This window comes from Urocampus carinirostris, chromosome 5, assembly GCF_059441175.1.
Source record: "Urocampus carinirostris isolate Australia breed hairy pipefish chromosome 5, RoL_Ucar_1.0, whole genome shotgun sequence".
Classification (NCBI taxonomy): Eukaryota; Metazoa; Chordata; class Actinopteri; order Syngnathiformes; family Syngnathidae; genus Urocampus; species Urocampus carinirostris.
The window spans coordinates 40,854,939-40,882,211 of NC_142353.1; the positions used below are offsets into that span (position 1 = coordinate 40,854,939).

General features: G+C 40.2%; 4 protein-coding genes and 1 pseudogene across 11 annotated transcripts in view; 2 read left to right on the top strand and 3 right to left on the bottom strand.

Moving 5' to 3' along the window:
- Positions 1–4,134, bottom strand: part of LOC148366404 (endophilin-B2-like) — an 18,531-nt gene extending 14,397 nt beyond the window's left edge. For both annotated transcript variants that reach the window (XM_088336837.1, XM_088336836.1), the window contains exons 1-4: positions 4,033–4,134; positions 3,240–3,476; positions 2,760–2,901; positions 961–1,089 (exon numbers count right to left, since the gene is read on the bottom strand). In XM_088336837.1, the coding sequence (XP_088192963.1) occupies positions 961–1,089; positions 2,760–2,901; positions 3,240–3,302 (334 nt within the window). In that variant the 5' untranslated portion in view covers positions 3,303–3,476; positions 4,033–4,134. The remainder of the gene's footprint in view (positions 1–960; positions 1,090–2,759; positions 2,902–3,239; positions 3,477–4,032) is intronic.
- dph7 (diphthamide biosynthesis 7) lies at positions 3,665–15,233 on the top strand. 3 transcript variants are annotated; one of them, XM_088336834.1, is made up of 10 exons: positions 3,665–3,760; positions 4,002–4,144; positions 6,595–6,728; positions 6,984–7,071; positions 10,025–10,119; positions 10,209–10,369; positions 12,752–12,824; positions 12,889–12,954; positions 13,027–13,199; positions 14,752–15,233. In XM_088336834.1, the coding sequence occupies exons 2-10, from the start codon at positions 4,013–4,015 to the stop codon at positions 15,150–15,152; spliced, it is 1,323 nt and encodes a 440-aa protein (XP_088192960.1). In that variant the 5' UTR covers positions 3,665–3,760; positions 4,002–4,012; the 3' UTR covers positions 15,153–15,233. The 3 variants fall into 3 exon arrangements, with proteins under 3 accessions (XP_088192960.1, XP_088192961.1, XP_088192959.1); XM_088336833.1 differs by having other exon boundaries at positions 3,686–3,760; positions 3,975–4,144; XM_088336835.1 differs by having other exon boundaries at positions 3,679–4,144; positions 10,212–10,369.
- Positions 9,423–9,556, top strand: LOC148366406 (U2 spliceosomal RNA; annotated as a pseudogene).
- Positions 15,234–16,891: 1,658 nt separating the features above from the next.
- On the bottom strand, positions 16,892–24,437 carry mrpl41 (mitochondrial ribosomal protein L41). 3 transcript variants are annotated; one of them, XM_088336845.1, is made up of 3 exons: positions 24,374–24,437; positions 21,423–21,483; positions 16,892–17,547 (listed from the first exon to the last, which is right to left on the bottom strand). In XM_088336845.1, exon 3 carries the CDS (start codon positions 17,512–17,514, stop codon positions 17,107–17,109), a length of 408 nt encoding a protein of 135 aa, XP_088192971.1. In that variant the 5' UTR covers positions 17,515–17,547; positions 21,423–21,483; positions 24,374–24,437; the 3' UTR covers positions 16,892–17,106. The 3 variants fall into 3 exon arrangements, with proteins under 3 accessions (XP_088192971.1, XP_088192970.1, XP_088192969.1); XM_088336844.1 differs by lacking the exons at positions 21,423–21,483; positions 24,374–24,437 and adding exons at positions 19,636–19,678; positions 20,340–20,386; XM_088336843.1 differs by lacking the exons at positions 21,423–21,483; positions 24,374–24,437 and adding an exon at positions 20,340–20,472.
- The window catches only part of tncb (tenascin Cb), an 83,786-nt gene continuing 80,784 nt past the window's right edge, over positions 24,272–27,273 (bottom strand). For all 3 annotated transcript variants that reach the window (XM_088336839.1, XM_088336838.1, XM_088336842.1), the window contains one exon: positions 24,272–26,686. In XM_088336839.1, coding sequence (XP_088192965.1) covers positions 26,576–26,686 — 111 coding nt within the window. In that variant the 3' untranslated portion in view covers positions 24,272–26,575. The remainder of the gene's footprint in view (positions 26,687–27,273) is intronic.

Below are 27,273 nucleotides of genomic sequence, written 5' to 3' on the forward strand. Positions count from 1 at the left end.
TCTGAATAGATGAAACACGTTTTTATTTTTGGAATTATCATTCGTAGCATTTAAAGGCACACTGTAATATTTGACCACTAAATGTTGCTGTCTCGTGTAGTGCAACTGGAAACGAGTGCTACAAAGCACAGGGAAACTACAAAAGAATAACCTACAGAGATTCACAGTGAACACCACCATTTCTCTTCTCTTTTTTTTTTGGTCAGTCTTTCACAAGGTTTTATTGGTTTTGGGGTTCCCTTAGCAGCAAGCTGGATGACAATCTTGTCAGCTCCCTTTTGGTGAGCCCCATGTTATGCAAAATAATACAAATATATTAACCTATATGCATTTTTAACAATGCAACTGAATATGATAGAATAAAGTATGTGTCTTTTCTTATAATTCATTTCAATATTTTTCAATGAATCAACGAAATTTTACGCGTGTGCTCGAGGTTTTCTTTTATTCTAGGATTAAAATAGTGAAAGTAAGAAAAGGACTGTTTCAAATACAGTCCAAAGGCCAACCAAAGCCCCAAAAAATATTTAAAAAAGAAGAGTTTATTCGGGCGCATCCAGGAGAGACACATACGTACATACTTGCATGCATGCGCCATACAAGCAGCTTGACTCAAGCTGCAACGATGATTTCAGCCAGAAGATGGCGTCAGGAAGTAGAATATTTTCAATTGACAGACACTACCTTTTAGAACTTTATTGATATCAATATAACGGTTTTTTGAAACAATAAACGTAATTTCTATACAAAAATGAAGATTGCCTGGTTTATTTTTTTCATTTTCAGTTTTCATAGAAAATAAGCGATAATATTTCAGATTGCAGATTCTTAGTATTTGGTAGACCCGATTATACAAACAAAACACTCCGTGTTCAGAGTTGTGGAGGCCCATACAACGAAACATTGTTAGCAAAAGGTTCAGATTGGCTTTCTCTTTCAAACGTTATGAAAGAAACTCACCATATGGAGTTTCAGGACCAAATTCTTCAGCAGCATCTTGCATATAATGACCTAGAAGTTCACCATTGGTAAGTCTGGAAGGCAACTTCCGGTCCAACTTTTCACATAGAAATTCTTCAATCCGAGCACCTAGAGAATATGAAAGAGGTTATAGAAGGCACTAGAGAAGGACGCTTTTAAAATGTTCAGTGTTGATACCTTTACACATCACCATATGACATAAAATATGATTTACTGTGAGACCGACATTGAGGATTGGTGGAACAAATGAGCCAGACCAAACAGAGTACAAACAAAAGACTTACCAGTTTGGTCAACTGTAGCATGGAGAATCAAACAAACCAAATGTTAAAAAAGGTTACAGAGTAAGCTAAAGACTTTTTATTTTCAACTGTGAACTGACAAATCGCTAATGATTTTGTTTGGGCAATATGGTAGGAAATAAGATAGAACAATGTGGATCGGGATGCTCGTAAATCAATTTTCTAATAGAGTTTTGTTTAAATTCAATGACCTACCCTCCTTTAAGTTTCAGTATTTTTGACTCACAACTCCCTTGTTTATCATATTAATTAACGGAATATTTATTATCATCATGGATTTATAAAAAACACGTTTGAAAAACAAACTTAGCATTCATCATTGACTCGATTTTCATCAGTTTTATTTTTTTCTTTCTATTAGAGGGCTATTGCAACATTATACTTTTTACATGGATCATTTTGAGTTTGGCTATAAAACACAGTAATAAAATAGAACAGTTTGTATAAGAATGAGGGAAAAAAAAAATTTCTATCTTTTCCTACACATCTGAAAGGATATTTTATGGCTTTTGTATTAGATTTTATTGCCCACAACTCCCTTGCTTTCCATACTAAACCATTATGGAAAATTTATTCTCGTCATGGATTCACTCAAAACCAAGTCGCCTGAAAAACAAACCTTAAAAAAATCATTTACTTATTGATCATTCATCACTCAATAGTTCTCAGTTTTATTAGTTTCTTCCGCAGGGTGTCTGGGTTCTTCCTTAGAGATAAGGTGAGAAACTCAGTCATCCGGGAGGGACTCTGTGTAGGGCCACTGCTCCTCCGCATTGAGAGGAGCCAGTTGAGGTGGCTCGGGCATCTGATAAGGATGCCTTCTGGACGCCGGGAGGTGTTCTGGTCATGTCCCACCGGCAGGAGGCCCCGTGGGCGACCCTGGACACACTGGAGAGACTATGTCTCTAGGCCAGCCTGGGAACGCCTCGGGATCCCGTCGGATGAGCTGGAGGAAGTGGCTGGGGATAGGGACGTCTCAAGGCTGCTGCCCTCGCAACCCGACCCCGTATAAGCGGAAGACAATGGATGGATGGATGGAGGAGCATTACCATGTTCTACTTTTGGGATGGATCATTTGAGTTAGGCAATAAAGCCGTCTAAAAAAATGGAACATTTTAGATCAGGGTGGAGCTACTTTTTTAAAATTTATGTTCGTATTTTATGTTATTTAATTCGGGTGTTTTTGCCTAGTACAATATTCAAATCAATGTTTTTTTCTGAATGCTTTTTTTAGTACCACTAGGAGGCCCTAAAGATTACACACTGTCCTTTTAAGATAGATTATGCCACAAACCGTAGAGACCAATTTGTAAACATGAAAACAACAGATGTTTGCGGCCATGTATCCAATCAATATTGAGTGGGGCAGCATGAGGATGCAGTAAATAAATATTGAATTTAAATAGAGAAACTTAGTTAAATGACAGCCAATCGAATTGTTTTCATTGTTTATGACATTCATAAGCGACACTTTACTTGGGTTGGGCTGCAGCAAGACCACAGTTTGTCTATAGATCTTCTCAGTCCAGTTTTTGGTGCAGTCTGCACGGCTCGCTAGGTTTTCGTAATGAGCATCCAACTCAGTCTTCTCTGCCTGTCCCAGCTTCTCTCCTGTAAACTGAAGAAACATGCACATAATAAGTTGTTTTGCAAGCAAACCACTGTTGTAAAATTGCCTACATCTCCTCGAAATTTGGGTGTTTGTAGGGAAATAAGGATGGATGCAAAGCGTTAGTTTTTACACAATGATTTTGCATATTAAGTTTAAAAAACACAAGACGCAAAACAAAGCATATGCCATTGATTGTTTAACATATCTACTGTGTCAATCTTAAGTAGCATTAGCTACGCTACTCCATCACTGCGACTGCGGGTTGGAAGCATACGTTACAAGACCAAAACATCGGTCCACAAAACCCGTGCAACGCAAACGGTTCAAATAGGGAAATTGGATACCTGGACAGCCCGAGTAAAAAGCAATCCAGCGCCAGTGGCAAGCTTTTTTACATTAAAATCCATCGCGGTGATATCCGAGCAGCACTAACGACGCGATGAGGGGCGTGTTCCACATCGGGCTGGGCAGGGGATGTCACGGGTGGAGTTTCCATCGGATGTCACGACATATTCATTACTTTTTTTTCATCTTTAGGTTTCCTCCATTGTTATTATTTTTAATTCTTTCAGATGACAAATCTGGAAAAAAAAACACACACACTTGATAACATAAGCAAAACATAAAAACACACCAAGTGTAATAAATTCCACCAAATATATAAATGATCTAAAAATAGTTGTTTGGAATATAAACCGCAATATTTGAAAATTGCGTCATTTTAATAACACCCATTAATGTGTTTATTTCGTTTTAGGACGTTTATTTCTTGTGAACGGGCGAGTTTCCACCGGAAGTCAAGATGGCGCTAGTTAGCCTGTATACCTACATCTTCAAAGCCAGGCAGAGCAAGAAAGCAACATAAGTTTGTTTATACACACTAATTTATATAACTTTTAACGTAATTGACTTTCCGACACTCAAATGTATTTCTATATTTCCGACACATCAACAAATAACAGTTTAATACCCTACTGGAGTCAAGCAAGCTAGCATCCAAGCTAGCTCTCGATTAAAAAGATTCGTTTTCTGCCTCGTCGAAACACATGTTATTAAAGTTGACACTGTCTACTTTCCAGATTTTGAATAATTGCCGTTTTATATAGAAGAATTAGGAATGGCATGGAAATCTCGAACCCGCAGTCTGCAAGTGTTCGACACAGAGTTGAGTGCTGACACAGTGGAGTGGTGCCCTGTCTCGCCTTGCCACAGATTCCTGGCCTGTGGGACATACCAGCTCCAAAAAGGGGTGAGTGACGATCTGTGGTGCATTTCAAGTAAATTTTGTTTTGGAAACGGTAAATCTGCACCTTTTCTGTCACAACAAACATAAATATGATTGTATCACCCTCAGTCTCCCTCTTTATACTCCCAAGTCAAGTCACATTAATTTGTATAGCCCTTAATCACAAAATGTCTCAAAGGACTGCTGCACAGGATTACAATGACACCACCCCCTGATCTTAAACCAACATGCGGGCAAGGAAAAACTCAAAACCACAGCACGATGTTGGGAACTAATTATCAAAATGTAGCGTTTACCTAATTGTTCGAATTAGTTATCTGACTCCTAACCAAACACAAATACACTTACCCAACAATTTATGCGCGCTCATTTCTTGAGGGAAAAATGAACAGGAAGCCGACATAGAATAACTAAGTGAATTTTATCGGAGACGACTGAAGAAGCGACATTGGCATCTGTGGGAAGCGTCCTTCTGAAGTCATTTAGCTTTCTCCTATTGGCCATCTACTCTCCGCATAATGGTGTGCCGGCTCCTCCCATGGTCGTGCAAAGGAAGCCCCCTGGGCTTCACCATCTCATAGATGAGCGTCCCGATGTCTGGGGTCCTTAAAACAACACCGAGCTTTTCTGCATCATCAGCGTCTGGGTGTGCTGATTATCTTATCAGCAGTACGTCCCGTTCCTGCCGTTCATGTAAACAACCTCTTCCACCAGCCTGCCCTGACCTTGTACTACAGCCCAGTCAGTGAATATCTTTTGCATTAAATGTAATTTGTATTCAATCGTATAAAATCCTTTATAGTCAAATGTATAAAATCCTTCAATGAGGAAAAAAGTAACATTGAGAAGGGGCCTCACAAGTGGTCATCCTCCTTCCAGGATGACCAGGGTGCAATACATTAAGCATTGGGTAACAGTACATAAAACATAGTGAAGATCAAAAAAAGAAAACAATAGGTAATATGTTGAAATTTGTCCAGAAAGTGCATGACAGCAACGACGCCTCAAGCCTGTAAAATAGTCCAAAAAGTTCATAACAGCAACAACGCAGCTTCCCATCTCTGCCGGCTGGTCCATGCAGACTCGTCTCAAATCGTCCTTCTCCCTCGTATCACCACCAGCCAGGTAGTCTGAAAAAGGCAGGTAAAGATAAGTACGAGGTGGGCATAAATCATAAGCTATTGAATAGGCTTATCCTTGAATTCATGTTTCGTTTCATAATGACGTTTAACACTCGATGTGCGAGGTACAATGTTCTCGAGGCATGATGCATAAACAGCATGGTCATTTTTTTCAACAAAGCTGTCATCTGTCCACACTGGCTGGAAAGAACGAGATATTCTCGCTGGAGGAGCTGACATGATTCGTTCATTTATCGCGCGCCGGTGTTTCTGTGAGGCGCTGCGCAAACACACACTGACACACGAAGCAGAGGAGGAGCCTCTAAATAACACGGTGCACAACTGAAAATGTCTAAATTTCAGGTAAAAATGCGCATTTTTAAAATATAATCATTATTTTTTTGACGTGTGCGCGCGTGCCACTGGTTAACCCCTCGCGTGCCACTGCTGTCACGCGTGGCATAGGTTGCCGACCCCTGGTCTAGATTTATAAACTTCCACTGAGTTTGCAGATTTTATCTCCGGAGGCGGAGCATTCCACAGCACCGGGGCCTGGATGGAGAATGCTCTCGAGCCAGCAGACTCCTTTGTGGCTCTAATTTTATGCATTATTATATGAATTTATTTAGTGTCAAAACTGTTTTTGCTAATACAATTTTTACAGACAAGCAGTCTTACGCAAATCACTGGTCCCCTTTGCAATTTTATTTTATCAAAGCAACATACTATGAATCAGTCATCCTCAACAACCGGGCCTCAGACTGGTACAGGGGCGTGGGCCGGTCGGTACCAGGCCGCACAGAAGGAAAAATAAGTTCCATGATTTGTGCTTGTTATTCTTATTGAGGAACACGACTAGCAGCACAGAGACTATACAGAACCTACATACTTTCTGGGGGGTGGGTTTATTTGGCAAGTTTGTATTATTGCGTTCAACGTCACCATAGCGACCAGAATGTTTTGCAATGAGTTACCCATGTCATGTGATGTTGGTGCGCTGTTTCGAGGACCCCCAAATAATGCACATAATTACTCAGTGGATTTTCATTGATCATTGATGTCATTGTTTTTGTTAATCATTTTATCATTGCAATTGTTATTATTAATTTAGAAAAGTACAACCATTTTTAATGCCAACCTTGTTCCATATTGTGAAAATATTGTCAGACATCAAACCAGTCCGTGAAAAGGTTGGGGACTGTGTAGTGGTTCTTATACATAATTGTGATATTCCTAACTTTTTTTTTGTGACTTTTTAATTTTACTATCTCAACAATATTTTCATTTTGCTCAACAATGATAAATAATTGCATAATTGTATCCCTACCGTAGAAAGAAAATGAAGATAGTGCCCCAAGCCGCATCGGTCGGTTGTACCTCTTCAAACACCAGCGGGAGGCTTCAATGAGTCCTCCTCTCATTGAAATGCAGCGCACCGATACACCTGCCATTTTAGATTTGAAATGGTAAGAACCTCAAGACTTTCTTAAATATATCTTCATTGTTGAAAAGGTTTTTCTATAACCATGATGGAGTGTGCTAAAAAACAAAAACAAAGCTGGTCTTAACATGGTGGGCCACTAGAATAAACTATTGGCCTTTTATCTGGCATTAAAACAAGTGTTGATGAATTCTAATAATAATTTTATGTATTATGATATGAATTGATTTGGTGTCAAAACTGTTTTTCCTAATAACATTTTTACTGACAATCTTTTCAGGTGCCATGTGCCTGTGGCAGAAAAAGTGGTGCTGGGATTGGCTGCTGCCACTGGAGAGCTGCAGCTGTATGCACTTGCAGAGTGCCAGGTTAGAAAAACAAAATGAAGAAACACTAGGGACAACATTTCTTTATTAGTAGTACAGACGCTCCCCTAATTACGGCCAGTCGACTTAAGAAAAACGGTAGATATAAACCTTTTTTCGGGATGTCGAAAAATATCCGGACATTGCTCTACGTTAGATTTTGTATTGTGTGCACCTTTTTCCGAGTAGAGGACAATACCGTAGTGCTTTTTTTTGCCGCTACCAGCGTGTGGCGCTGTGAGAGGTCACCCAGCATCCACCTGGAAGAAAAAAATAATCAGCTTCTTCTTCCTAGTTCGTGTGTAAACATTCTATACTGTCTGTGTCTATAATATCTCCAGCGCGCTAAGAACTTAGACATTTTTATTGTTTAATATCTCGTGCAGCCATTCGATATCTATCTACCCTGGTCATATCCCTCAAGAGGGGTGACCGACAGCATGACAGATACACAAAAACAAAGAAAAGGAAAAAGTATTAAAAAACAAAATTTGACCATGGCCAACCCAAACGCCCAGACACCCAAACAAAATAAGCACCTCGGCACCCAAGTTGGTCATGCTTTCATTCCTCCAGATGGTTGGCGTAAAGTGTAAAGAAGAGGCAAGCTGTTTCTTTTGAAACAAAAGTGGAATAAGAAAGCTTAATGCGGTTGAGAAAAGAACGCTTTTTTGGCCACTTTTTACCACCGAGTAGGACCTGTTGACGGGCATCTTCCAAAAGTAAGTTAAACGTAACTTTATCTTAAACTTCACTTTGTTTATCTTTATACAGCATATTATTTTATGAAATGTTTACTTCATAGTCCAAAACAATACAGGTTACTTATATAAGCCTTAAATATACTTATATAAACCTTAAACACCTCGTTCGTAAGTAGGGCAGCGTCTGTACCTTTTTTTCTATACACAATATCATATTTTTATCATTTCTGTCTTGCGGGCCGGGTTGAAAAGGCAGTCAGGCTGCATGTGGCCCGCTGGCCGTGTTTTTCCCACCCTGCTCTAGATAGCACTCTTTGTCTAAGGATGCACTGGAAATGTATCAACATAGCCCTTTGTGTTTAAATCAAGAGCACCACACAGAAGGGAGAAAGTAACATTGCCTGATTTTCTTAAAATTTTAGTAGTTTTCATAGAAAATGCAATATTTCATAATTTTATATAAACTGGTGTTGTAAACTACGGAAGATTAGTAGTATTGAGTTGCTCTAATTGTTAAAAAAAATGATCTTTTTGATTATTTTCTTTCTACCGAAAATGTGTACCGTAAATTCCGGACTATAAGCCGCTACTTTTTTCCCAAACGTTCAACCCCGCGGCTTATTCAGTGATGCGGCCAATTTATGTAATTTTTCTAACGGCCGCCACCGGCGCTCGAGTACAAAAGGTAAGATTTAAACTGCAACTTCTTAGCTTGTGCACAAATTAAATTAGCGTAGACATATCCTCGTCATTCAAAATGCAAAAAGAAAGGCACATGACGCAACTTTCAAGCTATACGCAGTCGAGCAAGCTGAACGCAGTCGAGCAGTCCGTTACAGGACTTACTCTGCGAGCGTGATGCTAGCGTGTTTTTAAGTAAAGGAGCGTAGGACCAAGTCCATATGACAAAGTCTCTTTCCCATATTGAAGGAAGACGTCATTGATGACGTCAGTTTTGAAGAGGAGGATGAGGACGGTTTGCCGTGCTTACTACGAGTATGGTATGTTTTGTTAACAGAGCTGTTTACTGTGTTGCGAGCATGTTCCTAGTAGCGTTTTGCTACCCTTCACAGGCACGGTTTGGGATGAAACTTATATTATTATTATTAAAGCTTTGAAAACTCTCTTGGTGTACAGTCTTTCTTTGTAAATATGTGTAACCATGTATAATATGCATTTGCAACTGTATATTTTTGTAATGTATTTATATTAGAAACTTATTCTGATATGTTTTGTACGAGCAAATGAGAAAGACGGGGCGGGGCAAACGCGGGCTGACGGGAAGTGGAGTAAAGGTGAGACGTGTTTGAGGACGCGGCCGACAATAGTGGATATATATTTTTCCCACCTTTACCTTTGGAAATATACACTTTTTTCCTTGGATTACTTTCAACGGGCACCTGGACTCTGCAGGTCTGCATTAAGTGTTAACTACCGGTATCATTTTCCTTTCATTTTGCTGGCTGTGTTCTTTAGACTGTATCGGGTAAGGGTTACGTCGGTTGTGGGTCTTGGACTGTAGCAAGGCTTTGATGCTAGGTCCTTAGCTTGGCCTTGATGCTAGGTCCTTAGCTTGGCCTAGCAAGGCTTTGATGCTAGGCCCTTAGCTTGGCCTTGATGCTAGTTCCTTAGCTTGGCCAGGCTTTAGGGCTAGCTTGGCCTTTTGGCCGTACCTCTTGCCATGATCTTTGATTTTTGCATTTCGGAGATGGAATAAGAGCTTGCTCTGTCCACTCCACGCATCGGCCCGGTATTGCAGTACCTCCGGGAACGGTGCATTCGCAATGATCGCAGCTAGGCTTTAGGGTTAGGACCTTAGCTTGGCCTTTTGGCTGAGAGTAAGTGTCCCGGCTCCTAGGCTTTGTAGCGTATTATGAACTGACCGATAACGGATAATGGATAATGAATAACGAAGATAGAACAATAACCCTTAAAAACCCCAATTTCGTGTTTTTATTGCGTTTCTTTTCAAAGTGGGCGCATGCGGCTAATATACAGGTGCAGCTTGTGTATGTACAAAATCGTTTTTCCCCCCGAAATGTAGTGGGTGCGGCTTATAATCAGGTGCGCTCTATAGTCCGGAATTTACGGTATGTCCAGAAAAATAATACACATCTATCTTTTTGATACTACAAACTGTCAAGACCAAATGTTGACAGAGTATATAAAGATATTTTGAAATATTTTTTGAAGTATCCTATTGGTTGTGATGCGCGTGATCTACACTCATACAGTAACTATGTGTTCAGTAGGAAGGCAGAAGCAATCTTCAAATTCTTAGCAACAAAGAACTTGGAGCAGAACGTCTGGCACTGTCCTTGGATTGGTCCACTGGAAGAATGGACAGGTTGGATACATTATCTACTCCATTCTCTCAAACATGACAGACTTGGTAAAATAAGTACATAAATCCCCCGTGTTGCTTCCCTATGTCAGCAGCAGTGACGTGCGGGTGGCATGCAGCGACTCTACTGGCTGTGTTAGCGTGCTTTCTTTGGATGAAGGCGCCCTGACGACTTTGTGTCAGTGGAAGGCGCACGACTTTGAAGCTTGGATAACTGCCTTCTCTTACTGGGATACACAGTTGGTTTACTCAGGTAACAACACTGATTGCAGAAATTCTATCATTTGCATACAGATACTCGCGTGCTCTCTGTTTGCATGTGTTGCATCAGACTGCAGATTTGCTGCACTGATTATATTGTTGCTAATTTTAAAGGGACAGAGTGTATTATCGGGCAGCACGGCGGCGCAGTGGTTAGCGCGTGTGCGGCACAGTTCTGAGGTGGTGGGAACCTCCTGCGTGGATTCAAATCCAGCTCCCGGCCTTACTGTGCGGAGTTTGTATGTTCTCCCTGTGCTTGCGTGGGTTTCCTCCGGGCACTCCGGTTTCCTCCCACATTCCAAAGACATGCATTTCAGGTGAATCGGCCGGTCCAAATTGTCCCTAGGTGTGACTGAGCGAGTGAGTTGTCTGTCCCAATGTGCCCTGCGACTGGCTGGCAACCAGTTCAGGGTGTCCCCTGCCCACTGCCCGATGATTGGCGGGATGGGCTCCAGCACCCCCGCGACCCTACTGAGGATAAGCGGTGCAGATAATGAGATGAGAGTATTATTTAAATTCTAGATGTCGGTTTATTGTGTAGTACAACCAAAACACGAGAGCTAAAAGAACGGCATTGAAGCTGCTTTAGTACTTATGTTAAATAGGGAGTTAAAGGAGAATATTTGACCAAAGAATTTTTTTTTTAACTTTACAATGAATCAAGTGCAATTGCATCTCCACTACACTAGGGAGCAGTGGCACTCTCATCGGCAGTATTTCGTTTACATTTAACCTCCATGTCGTGCATATAACACAGAGTATAATTATTAAGTATGAATTGTAGACAGGAAGTGGAGCTGAGCCTCAAGTGACCCCATGAAAAAATAATCAACTCGGATCTGTGGGGAGGATTTCTTCTTCCGAGAAGGGGCGTGACAGAAAATAATTGATAAGCACTGCTGTATTGCGTCAACTGAAAACGAGAGCTAAAAGCACAAGGAAGAAGCCAATCTACGGAGACTCAAAAGTGACCAAACGGCACTGTTTTTCTTTTATTTTGCCAAGCCTTTTGCGAGATTTTTGGGTATCCGTAGAGGCAAGATGTCCAACAATTATGTCAACTCCCTCTAGGTAAGCCTCATGTTATTTAAAGTAAATGTATATTTGTCCACCTATGACTATTAAAAAAACATGTTTATATGACAGTTAATATATTTTTTTTTTATTTAAATCAATCTATGTAATCCTGTATATGGAAGCTAATTAAACTAAGTATGTTCACTGTGATATATATATATAAAAAGATATACATATTGATATACATATAAAAAGATTCAGATTCAGATTTACTTTATTGTCATTCGTATATACGTGTATACAGATCGAAATGTCGATACATCTGACCCGCACAGTTACTTTGAACGTCAGCCGGGATAGATAAGATTAACCATGTCTTCGTCAGAATTTTAGCGCAGCAGTTCGTCATCTCGCGGTTCGATGCCACTTCCAGTTGCTAAATGGTCCAGTTTATTGTCCAGAGAGCGAACGTTGGAGAATGGATGGGAGAGGCCTTTAGCCTAGCTGTTAGCCCGGCCCGACAACCTCGCTTCCTCGTCCGGCGGTCACGCCGCTGTCTTGCCACTCTGCTTCGCTGCTTTGTAGGCCGCTGGGTCTTGTTGACATAGCAGTCCGTGGCTAATAAACACTCCCGAGTGGTCGTAGCACCGAGCGCTTGATGTCTGGATGATCGCATATTCAGCAAAAAAAACTGCGATCGTATCTTAATCTGCAGTTCTAGCCGACTTTGTGCGCCGTCAAAACTGAGTCGAAGACTGGGTCTTATGGCCGACGTGTAAAAAACTGTTGCGAGCCGATGCAGCCGCAGCCGAAAAGGGGCGCCGCCAAGAATGGATGAATGCAGTTTGACCAAAAGAGTATGTAGTGCAGAAATGGTTCGAAAATAGAATGAGAGGAAGGCCGAATATAGTTGGATGGATGGGGTGAAACTTGCTCTGGATGTGAGGTTGGTTTATTTTAATGGTTGCAAGAGTGTGTGTTAGGGATAGATGGGAATGGCGTAGAATAGTTAAAAATGACTATCGAAGCATATGATGTAGAGGGGGTAAACCGGTGTATGCTTTCGGGCCTCTTTGCTGATGAAGGGTTGCACAGCACAGCAACCTGTTGTTGTGCTGTGGGTTTAATGTTCGGTGTCAGGTTGGGAAGCGCGAAGGAGAATGAATGTTTGGTGAATGTGAGTGTGTTCTTGACTCTAGCCACCTCCCACGATGGGGATATGGCTTTGGTATATAGATGGATAGTTATTTAAAATTGCCACCTTTTCTGATGTATTTCATATATTTGTTATTAGAGAAACTAGATTAAATTTCATTTCAGGAAATGGCATGAGTCAAACTCCTATGTGTGTTGCTAGGTGGAGATGATTGCAAGCTTAAAGGCTGGGACCTTAGGATGGGTCCTTCCAGTCCCACTTTTATTAGTAAAAGGTAAGCAATATTGCTTCTCTATTTTCGATAAAGTAATAAAACGAATTGTCTGTGTGTCATATAGGCATTCAATGGGTGTGTGCAGTATTCACAGCAACCCACATCGGGAACACATTTTGGCTACAGGCAGGTAAACTCCACACTTCCTTGAAAGATAATACCTTACGTTTGTGTTGACTTTTTAATTTTCATTTTGACCCAGCTATGATGAGAAAGTTCTGCTGTGGGATGGCAGAAACATGCGAGAGCCTTTCAGTGAGAGCTCGCTAGGTGGCGGTGTTTGGAGGCTTAAGTGGCATCCAACTCAACAGCATCTGCTGCTGGCAGCGTGCATGCACAATGACTTCCACATACTTTACTGTCAACAGGCCATGGGTGAGTGCGATGAAATCTAGAATCTAAGTGTGGGCTGTGTAGCAGCAATTTATAACGATTATTTGAAATAAAATCAGGATAATGATTTTATCACAATCGTCTTTTTGACTAATTCACTCGTTTCTGACAATTTTTCTTACATTGTTAAACTAAAATGAAATAAATCGGACACTTTAAGCTAACTACGCTTTCTGAAACAGGTTTTACTTCAAATGTGAAAAGTTTAATGTGACGGGGTGTATTATCTAGTGCCTCCTAGTGGTTAAAATAACTAAAAAGACAGTATTGATTTCATTTCATTTCATATTGATTAAAAAAAAAAAAAAAGCAAAAATACATCACTTTCATATAAACATCCATCCATTCATTATCTGCGCCGCTTGTCCTCAGTAGGGGTGTTGGCGCCCTCTCCAGCTATTTTCGGGCAGTGGGCAGGGACACCCTGAACTGGTTGCCAGCCAGTCGCAGGGCACACAGAGACAGACAATTCTCTAGGGGAAATTTGGACAGGCCGATTAACTTGACATACGTTTTTGGGGATGTGGGAGGAAACCGGAGTGCCCGTAAGAAACCCACGCAAGCACGGGGAGAACATGCAAACTTCACACAGGAAGGCTCGATCCTATATATATCATGTGGCTCACCTAGAAGGGACTGACATAATTCCCTGACATCTTGCTGCAACAGGTACTTCAAAAAACAAAAACATTGATTAAAAAATGAGAAGAAAAGTGGTGTGGTTTGGTCACAGTCTCCGGAGTCTGGAATTTTCCTTGTGCTTTGTAGCACTCGTGTTTGATTGCACAACACAATATATATTTTTATGTTTCCATATTATCACTTTAAAGAATAGCAGTCTTCTTACACTCATGGAGCAATTTTACTTCTTTTTTTTGCCCTGCCTTTTTGAGGTTTTTGGGTACCTGTAGCAGCAAGATGACACGCAATTGATTTCTTGACCTACAACATCTGTGCTCACCGGTATGTCTCACTGTATATCAAAATGCATATGTTAAAGTTAAAACTTATATAAACTCTATGTTGGCAGAATTACTCAAATAAAAACAAGCATTAAGGTAAATAAAATTCCCAAAACGGGAGAGCCCTGTCGGGTGGCCATACTATGCAAAATGCCTCGGCAGAACTGACTCCACCCGTGTGTGAAGCTAACTTTATTCACACAGGAAACAGAAAAATACACCGGAAATGCGACTTCAAAATAAAAGAGTACAAGACTGATAAACGTACAAGAGATGCAATTAGACTGATTATTGAAACGTTACTTCATGTGTGTGTGTGTGTGAAAGATTGTTTTTATATTCCTAAATATAAAAACATGGAGGATGTGGAAGTAAAGCAACTGAGTGGAAGAAAGAGATCGGAAGGATGACTAAAACAAGGGTTCATATGTTAGCCTTGATTGAATCAGACCATTTTAATCTTGATTATACAAAATGCCTCTTAAAATACATTATTTTTTGTTATGCAGGCTTTTTTTTTAATCATGTTTTTTTAAACCTATTTTATTTTATTATTTTATGTTTTCTTGTAGAGTCCAACAAAGGCACATGCCCAGTCGTCGCGTCCTACATCCTCCACAACTCTCTGGCTTATGGAGCAGACTGGTCTCACCTGTCGCTAGAAGATCCCGCTCCCCTCTCCCCAGCTGCTAAAGAACCCGAAAAATGTCTCGGAGGACACCTGAGGATCCAGTACGAATCTCCCACTGCCAGTTTTGACACTTCGCTCGAGGACGATCGTGGCCAGTACATCCCAGAAGGAATTTCACGTTTATCTCCCAGCTCTTGTGAGGGGAACGCCGTCAAACCAGAAGAGGATGCCGCTTCACTCTCCTTTCTTCTTGCAAGTTGCTCGTTTTATGATCATATGCTTCATTTGTGGAGGTGGGACTGGGCAGCAGATGAGACACAGGAAGAGAAAGAGGATTCATGACATGGCTGGCAGGAGAAGACTGATGATTATCTGTAAAGATTGCATGCGGCGCACAATAAAAGGGATATTTTGTGTTCCTGTCGACTCGTTTGCTAACAAGTTAGTCTGATGCATTACTTTTCCGTGATATGCTCCTAAGTGATGTAGTAAAACTAGTAAATACACATTTCACCCATTTTCCACATACAGTGGAACCTCGGTTTTCGAACGCCTCTCAGTTCGAACAAATCTGAGTCCTATCAAAAATTTCGAGAAATTCTTGCTTCGCTGTTCAGTCAAAAAATCGGGAGTTCGAAAGCCGATAATGCGTGAGTGCGTACGCTAGGGTGCGATACTGAGCTGTGTACGGGTGTAGATCGCTCTTTTCGTGACCAACTGTTATCGCGTGCGGATGTGCTTAGTTTTGCTTTCGCTTATAATATAGGTGTACGAAGTGTTTTAGCCCCTAATTATGCCTCAGAAGAAAGTCGGTGCAAGCAGCAAAGTTGCTACAGGTGAAAAAAGAAAAGTAGTGCGTACAACTATTGCTGATCTTGCCTGCGCCTTCTGCTGACCACCACGAAGGTAAGAAATCCTATTCATAATTCTTTATCCTTTTTTATTTTTACACATTCAAGTTAGCGTAATCTTTCATACGTAAGATTACAATAACACGAACGTACGCCTGGGTTAGCTTTAAGTTTACGTTAAACATTCAGTAAACATTGAGGGTGTTGGAACGGAGCCCCCTTTCCAATGAACCGCTCACCACTTGTTGTGGAGACCCGGGTGCTAAAGGACTTGTAAACGACCTTTATTTTTTCACTTGTTAGCGTAACCTTTTGTACGGAAGATTACGATAACGCGAATGTATGTTTTTATTCTCATGATTAGCTTTATGTTACATTAAACATTCAAGGTAAACATTCAGGGTGTTGGAACGGATTAAAACGATTTACATTATTTTTAATGGGAAAAATGATTTCGGTGATCGAACAAATCAATTTTTCGAACGGGGTTCTGGAACGGATTATGGTCGAGAACTGAGGCTCCACTGTACCTCTTTGTAACGGATTGCGTTTTTAATAAATCCAAAAACACTATTATTGTCATTGTAATGCATTTGGTTGTGATCATTTCCTTTAGCCTTTAAAGGATGTGTAGTTGGAGAGAAGTCCGCAGAATGATAGTTTAATAAGAAAAAGAAGTGCTGTCTTTCAGAAGGAAGCTTTAAAGCAGGAGTAAAAGGTTTGCGTTTGGTACACTGTCTGAAATAACGGGCCTGCATCTTTTACGTCGGGCGTACAACTTACCAAAACATCTCCGCCTGGGTGGCCGACAACTTTTTCAAGAAACCACATTGGTGGCAAAAATGGGATTACGAGCAAGTGAAGAAGAGATGTTTACACACTAACTAGGAAGAGGAAGCGAATTTCTTCTTCGGGGTGGATGCTGGATGACCTCTCACAGTGCCACACGCCGGTAGCGGCGGAAAGGAGTACTACAGTAATGTCCTGTACTCGGAATACAAAATCTAACTTACAGCAATATCCGGATATTTTTCGACATCCCGATAAAAATGTTGGTATCTACCGTGTATTCCTTGTGCTTTTCAACACTCCATTATGGTTGCACGATACAATACAGCCAAGTCTAGTGGTTATATAATACACCGGCCCTTTAATTACAAATGCACACGGTACTTTTGGCAAATTACCAATACTTTTGGATGGATCCAATAGGAAATTTCACGATAACTGTTAGCGTTTTAAAATGTTTTTATTCTCATGATTACAAAATGAATATGCTACCATCAACAGGACGTACACAGTCTGTAACTGGGGTGAATGAAAATTATCAAATGTAGTCAGTTCAGGATATAATAGGCCTGCGGTTCAGCATATCTTCTTTTAAATTAAAGTCCTAATTGCAGCACTGTGTCCCCTCCGAAAATATCTCAGACGCCGGGTTTATATTAACGCACATAGTTCTTGGGATAATACTTGAACAACTTCCCCTCCTGTGTGGGTTCGAATCCATATTTGTCCAGTTGCTCTTTGTCGAAATTCCCTTCCTCAAAGTCTTTCTTGATCTGCGGCGCCACCACTTCCTCAAAGAGAGCCTTTGCAGTCAGCGGACGCTCAGTTCCCCTCGGGGAGCGGTACGATACGTAGGGTTTGAGTTTGAACCCGTCCAGATTGGGTACCACAAACTCTGGAATCATTTCTTTGATGGCCAAAAACTTTCCACTGGAGAGATTGATGCCGGCCGGTCGGGCGCCTCTGCCTTTGTTGTGAGTCCTTGAACCTCGCTTGCTGGTGAATTCTGACATTCTGTCTGCTCCTCTTCTCAGGCCTCTTATCAATGTGGACAAGACACCCATTGTGCCAGATCAGTTTATTCAGGATTACAAAACCTAGAGGGGGGGGAAATGTGATAAATGCATGATATGTCAAAAACCACTAGAGTTTTGTGTTTAATTGGCAGTCAATAACTAAAAATAAGTTACCAAGGGATTTCAATAAATAGGACAATAAAACACTTGAGCATTATTCATCATTCATTCATCATCTGCACCGCTTATCCTCAGTAGGGTCACAGGGTGGGGGCTGGAGCCCATCCCAGCTATCTTCAGGCAGTGGGCAGGGGACACCTTGAACTGGTAGCCAACCAGTCGCAGGGCACACAGAGACAGACGAATCACTCGCACATTCACACCGAGGGACAATTTGGATCGGCCAATTAACCTCAAATGCATGTTTTTGGAATGCGTGAGGAAACCGGAGTGCCCAGAGGAAGCCCACGCAAGCACGGGGAGAACATGCAAACTCCACACAGGAAGGTACTTGAGCATTAACATGAGCAAATTTAGATTTTTTTAACTACCAGTGGTATACAATGAACCCTTGTTCATCACGGCGTTATGTTTCAAAAAGTATTTGCGATGGACTAAATCTTTACACTGTAAAATTGAAATTTTATTTAATTTTTTCAAAATAATTATACAATTAAACACTCTATATTACACCAATAATAATAATAATAAATTGCATTTCAAAGCGCCTTTTCAGGACACCCAAGGTCGCTGTACATACGAGGACACAACAATAAACGAAGAGTAAAACAAACAATAAAGTCAATAAAACACATTATAGTTAAAAAGGGCGGTGTGTGACGGATATGGTCAAAAATAGGCAAGTCTAAAGAGGTGAGTTTTGAGTCCGGATTTGAAGGCGGACAGGGTCGCAGAATATCAGGGGTCAGGCGGCAATGAGTTCCAGAGCTTGGGGGCAGAGCGGCTGAAAGCTCTGCTCCCCAAGGAGCTGAGGCGGGCAGGGGGTATAGTGAGATGGAGGGAGGAAGATGATCTGAGGGGGCGGGATGGCGTGGCAATGTGAAGGAGGTCGGAGAGGTGGGTAGGGGCAAGGTTATAAATGGCCATGTGGGTGTAGAGCAGGATTTTGTCTTTGATTATATGGTAAGGCCAAAGAACCACCCATTTATACAGACTCAAGCATTTGTAAAGTATTATATATATATATATATATATATATGTATATATATATATATTTTTTTTTATACAAATAACTACTTAATGTAGAACAATCATTTATGTGAACTGAAAACGGAGACTGTTAGGCTCAAATTTGTCAAACTAATTTCATGTTTATGCTATTTTTGTCACTTTTTAGTCTGCTTGAGTTTCAGTTAAAATAACTGTAGTGGAAATGGAATTAAATTGCCGTTTTGCATTTTTTTTTTAAATGCACACAGGTTATAAACTACCAGATATTTTAATCTTAAAGAAAAAAGATATTGAGGAAAAAACCTCAAGGTTTATAATCAAATCCCACATCGCTAAATCATAATTTTATTGTGAGCCTTCAAAAAGACAGCCTAAAAGCATTGTTGCATCGTTTGACGATCCTTGTGGAAATCGGCTTGTGTCGCTCCATAATTCCTCTTTAAAAATTGACAGACTCGTCAGGTGATTTCCATTAGGCCCATCATCTTCTGACCTTTCGATTAAAACCACTCTCTGCCAATTGCAAGCTTTTTCACAGTCCTGTGACAATCTATGAGGGCCTGTATTGAAAAATAAATTACAAACCTACTTGGGCTTCAAAATACTTTTGCCAGCAGTGACCAATTTAAAAGCTGCTTGACACATCGGTTAGTCAATGTAATCTCAAAAGAACAATATGCAGATTTACATTGCGTATTCAAATTAGACACCAAAATAATCGTGCTTAACAATATTATTGATTCATTTTTGCGCACCATTATTAGGTGCAAGTGTGCACAATCATTGACTTCTGGATCGTCAAACATTTACAACTCTTTCAAACTATCTAAAGAAATAACCGAAGTAAAAAACACATTTGCAAAGGATTTACTGCTGTAAAACTGGTAAGAAACAGGTAGAAAGACCTACCATAAGAAAAATGTGTAAAATACAATGTGATGAAATTTGCCAAGGTACCAGGTCAGGTTATTGTCTCACCTGTTTTCCAGCTAAGATGCTCATGCAACGCTCATCCACTGATCTGCAGGCATTTAATTGTAAAAAAAAAGTGTAAAAACCTTCTATTACCCAATCAATGTTGGTAGCACTTGCAGTAATAATTTCAATTTGGAACCAAACTTTAAAAGAGACGAAAAACGTCCATATTCTCCAAACGGCTCAAGAACCAAATTGGGAATCGCGTAGGTTTCTTCCGGGCACTCCGGTTTCCTCCTACATTCCAAAAACATGCATGTGAGGGTAATTGGCCGGTCCAAATGGTCCCTAGTGTTATTGAGCGAATCCCCTGCCAACTGCCTGAAGACAGCTGGGATGGGCTCCAGCACCCCTGCGACCCTACTGAGGATAAGCGGTGCAGCTAATGGATGGACGTCTTGTATTAGGACTTTAGGCTAATTTTAAAGGAACGTTAACCTGTAAAAACGTCATTATCACGAAGTTAAAAAGACCACTATATGGTGGCGACATTAGGAACACATTAAATGACGTGAAGACGAATTTTAGACAAAATTTGGTCCACTTAAATGGTCGGAACACGACTTAATTGAAAACGCCTGACAATTTCTTCTTTAGTCTTTTACCATTCGTATAATTCGACACAGGTAACGAGTTAAAAAGAAAGGGATATGTATTAAACACTTTTATTACATAAATGAAAGAGAAAATTAGTGAATTTTTCTCACCTTGAACATGCGAGACGACGAAAATCTTGTGTAAATGTCAGTCAAAGAAACCGTCTGCCGATTGGCCCAAATTTACCAATTAGATTCCATAATACTGGTAGCCAACCGGAAGCACAACTGCGTGAATTACTACCTTCAAAATAATGACCACCCGGGAAATAAAATGATTATAAAAAAGTTTCGTCTAAAATACGTCTTTATTTGCTTGAAAAGTGAAAAGTTAAAACATTTCTTTTTATAGACGTGAATTGATGAATATTTAAGGCATAAACAAAACGTATATTATTTATAGGCTGAATGTGATACACGTTTGGGTAGGATAAACACAACCTAAATTTTAGATCTACTTCCGGTGCTGATCTGTGTCTTTTGGGAGAACAGGCGAATACTTTTGGAAACGTAAAGTTTTATATCTTTAACTAAAACTGTTATGTGTTCCAAAATAGAATTATCGAAATCAAAATAATTGATTTTGCCTTTGATTTAAGAACTGGAAAAAACAAACATTCACTAAAGTATGATATAATAGCACGAGAGACACGTAAATGGACAATGTGTATTATTTAGCACCTCCTAGTGGTGAAAGGAAATAGTTACAAAAATTAAAGTCAAGTTTCTTTGTGACGCTCTTAATCACAAGCAGTCTCAAAGGGCTGCTCAGACCAGAATATTGCAAACTACAGACTACTACAAAAATACTTTATAATACCACAAAAATAATACGATAAAAATACAACAATAATTTTACAAAATACGACAGTGAAACTACAAAAACAATTCAGTAGTACTACAATACAGATTACAGCTATGGGAATACTACAGAAATACTATATTAAAACTATAAGAAAATTACAACTTTGGAAATACTCCAAAAAGAACACTTTAAAAAACTTCTTTTAATTACAAATGTCTACTTCGGGGGTTAAAACTTTATTATACCCTTGGAGTGCCTGCTCACTTTCTGTGAATGAATGCAATGTCTGTCTGTGGGGAAATGCCCCTGTGGCAGTTTTGTCCCTTACCCGTTTTTAAATACTTGTAGGTCAAGAAAGTGGCGTTAATTTTGCACAACATGAACCTTACCTAGAGCTGACATAATGGTCCGCCATCTTTCAGCTGCGGGTCCCCAAAAACCTTACAAAAGCTGGACAAAGAAATGAGAAGAAAAAAGGTGTGGTTTGGTCACCTTGAGTGTCTGTAGCTTGTATTTTTCCTTGAGTTTTATTGGCACTTGTTTTTGGTTGCACTACACCAGGGGTGTCAAACTCATTTTAACTCGGGGGCCACACGATAGAACAAACATTCTATTGGGGGCCGGACTAGTAGATTAAAGAGAGAGAAAAAGAGAGAGAGAGAAATAAGAGAAACAGGGAGGGAAAAGAAGAGAGAGAGAGCGTGTGAAACAAAAGAGATAAAAAGAGAAGTCGTGAGAGAGGGGGAAAAGAATGGGAGAGGAGGAAAGAAATCCAAAGAGAAATAGAAAGGCAGAAGGAGAGAAAAGAGAAAAGAAAGCGCAAAGGGTAGGAAGAGAGAAAGAGAAAAGAGAGAAAAATAAAAAAGGAAGTTAGAGTTAAAGAAGTTAAAAAGACAGAGAGAGAGAAAGAGACAAAGAGCAACAAAGGAAGAGAAAAAGAGAGACACAGAGAGTGAAAGGGACAGAGACAGAGAGTGGGAGAAAAGGTGTGGAAGAGAGAGAGAGAGAGAAAGAGAGAGAGAGAGAGAGAGAGAGAAATAAATACAAGTACAGTGTCTTTGTGAGAGGCACCTGGCTTTGGAAACATCAAGTTGACATATTTCAACCTGCAGCTTGTTTTTCTCTTGCGCTTCTCTTAGTGTTGTCTCGCGGGCTGGATTCAATCCCTTAGCGGTCCTGATCTTGCACGCGGGACACCTGTTTGACACCTGTGCACTACACCATACAGAGACAAGTGACCAGAATTCTGTTTTTTTTTTTTTTTTTTTTTGGGAGAACCGTCTCTTTCTGCTCGGTTTGCTCAAAAGAGCCTGCACCTTCGGCTCCCAAACGACTCTTCATATCATTATGTTTTTAACTATACATTACTGATAATAATGAAACATTAAACAAAAAATTAATTGTTAAAATGTATCTTGCAGCTATATTAAAGTAGTTATTTCAATATAGAGTGAACATTTACTTAATTTAAACTTTCAAAGTCCGCAGCCTGTGTCACAAATAGTAATGATATGTAACCCTCCAGTAATATTTACTGCAGTAGAAAATAAATTTCACCATTTCACCAAATGATGACAATGCCCCTCTCGCCCTTGGCCCTGTGAAATCTTTTAGCGCACCCCATTTCTGACATGGCGACTGTAAGTTAAAAAAAAAGGAAAGTTGACTGTGAGGGCTGCCGCTTCATGGTCAAGTGGAAATTTTACTATTTTTCACCAAAACCCGAAACAACTACGTCTGTCTAATTTACCAAGAGACTGTGGCCGTGGTCAAAGAACATAATATCAAGAGGCTCTGCCAGACAAAACATGCTGACTACAAAAAGCTTACTAAAAACGAACGCTGTGAAAAGGTGGAGCAACTGGAAGCTGTTTTAACGGCACAGCAGCGCTTTTTCTCGAGACACTGAGAGTCAAATGAAAATGCTACAAGGACGAGCTACGAGGTTGTGATGCCGGATTGCCAAGCACTGCAAACTTTCACTGAGGGGGAATTTGTTCCACACACATTTTCAGCTTACCAAATCTGGCCAGCTTTCTAAAAGGTTTGGACACTCCTCATTTATGTTAAGAAAACATCACTTATTTTTACCAGTCACAAGCACATTTAATAGAGAGAAATAGGGAAAGAGAAAGAGGGAAAGAAAGGTAGATGAAGAAAGAAACGGAGAGAAAGTGTGAGAAACAGCAAGAGCGAGAGTGCAAGGGAGAGAAACAGCAATAAAGAAATATATGTCAAGAGAAATAGAAAGCGAAAGAGAAAGAGAAAGTACAGGGAATAAAGATAAAGAAAGAGAGAGAAGGACAAAGAATTAGAAAGAAAATGAAAAAAGAGTAAAGAGAATAAAAGAGAAGCAAAGAGAGAGAAATAAAGAGAAATAAATGGAGAGAGATAGAGAGAAAGATAGACAGACAAAGAAATAGAAAAGAAAAACACAGACAGAGGGACAGAGACAAAGAGATAGAAGGTGAGAAAGAGAGAGAAGAGAAAGAGAGAGTTAATAGGAGAGAAATACATATCCTAAGAGAGAGAGGGGGTTGGAGAAAGAGAGAGTGAGAGAGTGAAAGTGGAAGCAAGGAAGAGAGAAAGAAATAAAATGACAAGGTGAAAAAGAGAGAGAGAGAGAGAGAGAGAGAAATAATGAGAGTGATAGATGGAAAGAGAGATAAATAGAATGAGAGAGAACAAGAATAAGAGAGTGAGAGAAAGAAAGATAGATAAATAGCAATAAATACAGATAGTGAGAGCAAGAAGAGAGAACAAGAAAAAGAAAGAGGACTGGACAAAGAAAGATACCGAGAAAGAGAGAAGGACAAAGAGAGACAAAAAGAGTGATAGAGCAAGAAAGAGAGAGAGAAAAAAATAACAGCAATGAAGAGAGAGAAAAGGACCAATAGCATGAAGAGATAAAAAGAGAGAGCGAGAGAGAGCTAGAGAGAGACAGCATCTCGAAGGGAGCCGGCTGCTTTTTGATGGTGAGCCGGCTCATTGAATCGTTTTGTCCGCAAACGACCCATCACTAACAACTAGTATTCAAATAACACACACATTGTCCCTTTAACAAAATATAGCTCGTGTGTGAATTCCACCACCTTCGATTGTAATCTAAAAACATTGAGCCATTGCCTCTCATTTTGTATTCACAAACCTTTTCTTTTACAAATTCAACCCGTAAAAACCTCGCACGCATACACTCCTTTCTTATTGACATTTCGTGAGCTCCATTCAGGACAAAAACTCACTCCACAACTACATTTTATTGTAATACAGTTTACAGAGAAACACCTGTTGTCCATTCAGTTATAAACACAAAAATTCAATAAGAACAAAATCGACTTACACGGGCAGTCTTTCGACGCTCAGTGGTTTAGTATCCTGTATGGACATGGGGGCGGGACTACGGCCATTTTTGTTTTGGAACGACTTTCGAATAATCTTCTCCAAATATTTTCAACAGCATACTTAACAATCTCCCTAAGTTTTTACATTGAGAGCATCAAAATGTTTTTGTGCCACAAAACATCTTTTTTTCTTTAACATATATCGTTTTATTCCAAGTATGAGAAAAAAATATATATATTCAATAATAGGTCCTGCCTTGGTTTCACCACCACATTTGAATGAATGAGAGTTACAATGTTTTTAAAGGGGACATATTTCGGAAATATTGATTTCTTTGTTTATAAATTGAATCGGAGTTCAATTAATAGATATTGTAATTTATTTGTACACAATAATTTTGAGAAAGTTGAACATTTATTTTTCTGCTAACTTTAGAATATTAGTCCGTTCAAGTACCTCGAATACTTTTTTATTTTTATTTTTTTTTTACTCTTTTTAAAACTACAGTTCATTAAAGGGACAGTGTGTATCATTTAGTGCCCGCTAGAGACCGTAATTCATTAAAAAATATATATATATTAATTTGAATAATAACCAAAAATACACCAACTATCATCTGGGTGTTTGTAACCCTTAACCACACCGGTTGTAGGGGCCCCATTTCCTGTGGTGTGTCTTGGGCAAGTACAGTCTGGTAGCGCACATTCCTCTCCAATATCACATAAACGTGCTTTTTAAAAATAACTTTTAAGTTGAGAAATTTGCAGTTATTTAACTCAAGAGCCTAACATAGAGGACGCTGACACAATTGTCAGCCATCTTGCTTCCACGGGTACCCCATAAAACAAAGAACTTGCGAAAGGTTTGGCTAAAACAGGAAGAATAATTATGCTTTTAGGTCATTTGGAGTCTCTGTAGTTTGTATTCTTTCTCGTGCTTTGTAGTGCGTGCTTTTGGGTACAATCCAAAAAACGGCAAAATCTAATGGTTAGTTGGTTAGTTGGTTGATTGGTTGGATCCCTTAACTACTCGGGCCATAGTCTTGGGCAAGGACAGCCTGGTGGCGCCTAATCCTCTCCAGGTCAACATATGTTTCCACCCTGTCTCGAGGTCATAAAATTTAGGAACCTCGGCCTCAGGAAAAGCCTGATCCCCTTTTGCCATCACCACCTTCTAAACAACGAGCCCCTTATTGTCCCACCGTCATGTATATCTGTTTATTTATTCATTTATTTGTAATTAATGCCTGTTGTTTTCCCTTGTATGGTCGGTGGAAGTAAATTTCCTTAAGGGGACCAATAAATAAAATCTAAAGCTAAATCTACTACACATTGTCCCTTTAAAAATGACTCCAAATTAAATAGAAGCACTCTATTTTACATTACCTCACATTACCTTCAATCAAACAAGGAAGAAGGGTTTTTTTTGTGGTCACTTTAAGTGTCCGTAGTTTTTATTCTTCATCTCGATTTTTTTCACTCTTTAGTTGCACGACATAACACAACAACATAAAGCGGTCAAAAAATACACTGTCCCTTTAAAAAAACAAAACGAAAGGTATAATATGTCCTCTTTAAAGCACAAAACGTCTCTTTTTCCTTTCACGGATTAGCAAGTGTAGAGGGTTTTAAGGAAACCAGGGGAGGATAAAGTGGCACAGAGACAACAAGTTTAGTCACACAAAGACCGACAAATGGCAATTGACCACTGGGGGCGCTAAAGATGAGGGGTAAGGAGGCAGTGTCTTTGTTTTGTGCTATTTGTTGCAAATTTGTGCTTGGCACGCCGTCCGCCTTTGATAACAGATGCACTGACTTCTCGTGGCTCGGCCGGAGTCGTGAATTGGTTGCCGTACATAAGAAAACGCCCAAGCTGCACACATGCCTCGCGACAAAAACTGCACACGATTGGGAAAACTGGGTCTTGTAGAATTGTTCTGTTCTCTTTGGTGTGTGACTTGAGTCCACTTGAGTCCGGTTCGCAACATGCATATGAATTTTGGCACGGGCAGCAGGGAGGACGGGCAGCCTGGTAGAGAACAGTAAATTGTGTGGATTTGAGCACGGAGAGGAGGGGGCTTCGGCAGTGGCTTTGGTTCTTGCACCATGGTTGGAGATTTAGGTCTGGGATCGGGTGTTTTGTGCGGAGTCCGAAAAGAATAGCGGCGAGTTGGCTGCTGCTGCCATGGCAGGCGATGCGATTAAGAGCGTTTCCTCCGTCCCTCCAGGTTTCTGAAGTTGGACGGTCGGATTTTCATCTCAGCAAACTCGATGGAGTGCTCGTGGCCCTTCCAGTGGAACCAATTGACACCCTGGGGAACGAAGAAGAGCAGAGTGGATCAAAGAAGGTTGAACATTATCTGACTTTAGCTCAAAGCAGTTCACTGGTTAGGGGTTGTGGGATTTCCTGCACATAAGTCTGTTGATTTAAACGATTGCACACAAGAAAACAAAAAAGTTATAACTTCGTAAAAAAAAGAAAATAGATTCCACAGTGTCACGGTTGCCAGGGCGCCAGACTGGGCCCGCCCATGTGGCACCAGCTGTGGCTCATTTACTGATTGGCTTTCTGTCTATTTCCGCCCAGTGCTCTCATTTTTCCTATGTCAGTTGGAATTTCTTGTTAAATCAACACCGTCAACAAACCTCTGCCCCGCAAGATGTGGGTTTAGACTCGGTCCTGTTCCTATTGGTATTTCCTGTCCGGTATTGTTCCCGTTTATTTTGTCCTGTTTTATTTCGGTTTCCAGTTTTGTTTCCGTCTATTTTTGTCCTGTTTATTATTTTCTCAGGTTTTCGTTCCCATCTAGTTTGTCCTGTTTATTTTCGATATCCTATCCTGTCTGTTCGGTCCTGTCCGGGATTGACCCCATCTGTCCGATATAAAGTCGGGCAATTT

Excerpts from the sequence above, each read along its gene's own strand:
- dph7 (XM_088336834.1), top strand. The coding sequence starts at position 4,013 with ATGGCATGGAAATCTCGAACCCGCAGTCTGCAAGTGTTCGACACAGAG. Across the intron at positions 4,145-6,594 it reads CATACCAGCTCCAAAAAGGG|AAAGAAAATGAAGATAGTGC; the intron begins GTGAGTGACGAT and ends TCCCTACCGTAG. Across the intron at positions 10,120-10,208 it reads TCCACTGGAAGAATGGACAG|CAGCAGTGACGTGCGGGTGG; the intron begins GTTGGATACATT and ends TCCCTATGTCAG.
- mrpl41 (XM_088336845.1), bottom strand. The coding sequence starts at position 17,514 with ATGGGTGTCTTGTCCACATTGATAAGAGGCCTGAGAAGAGGAGCAGAC.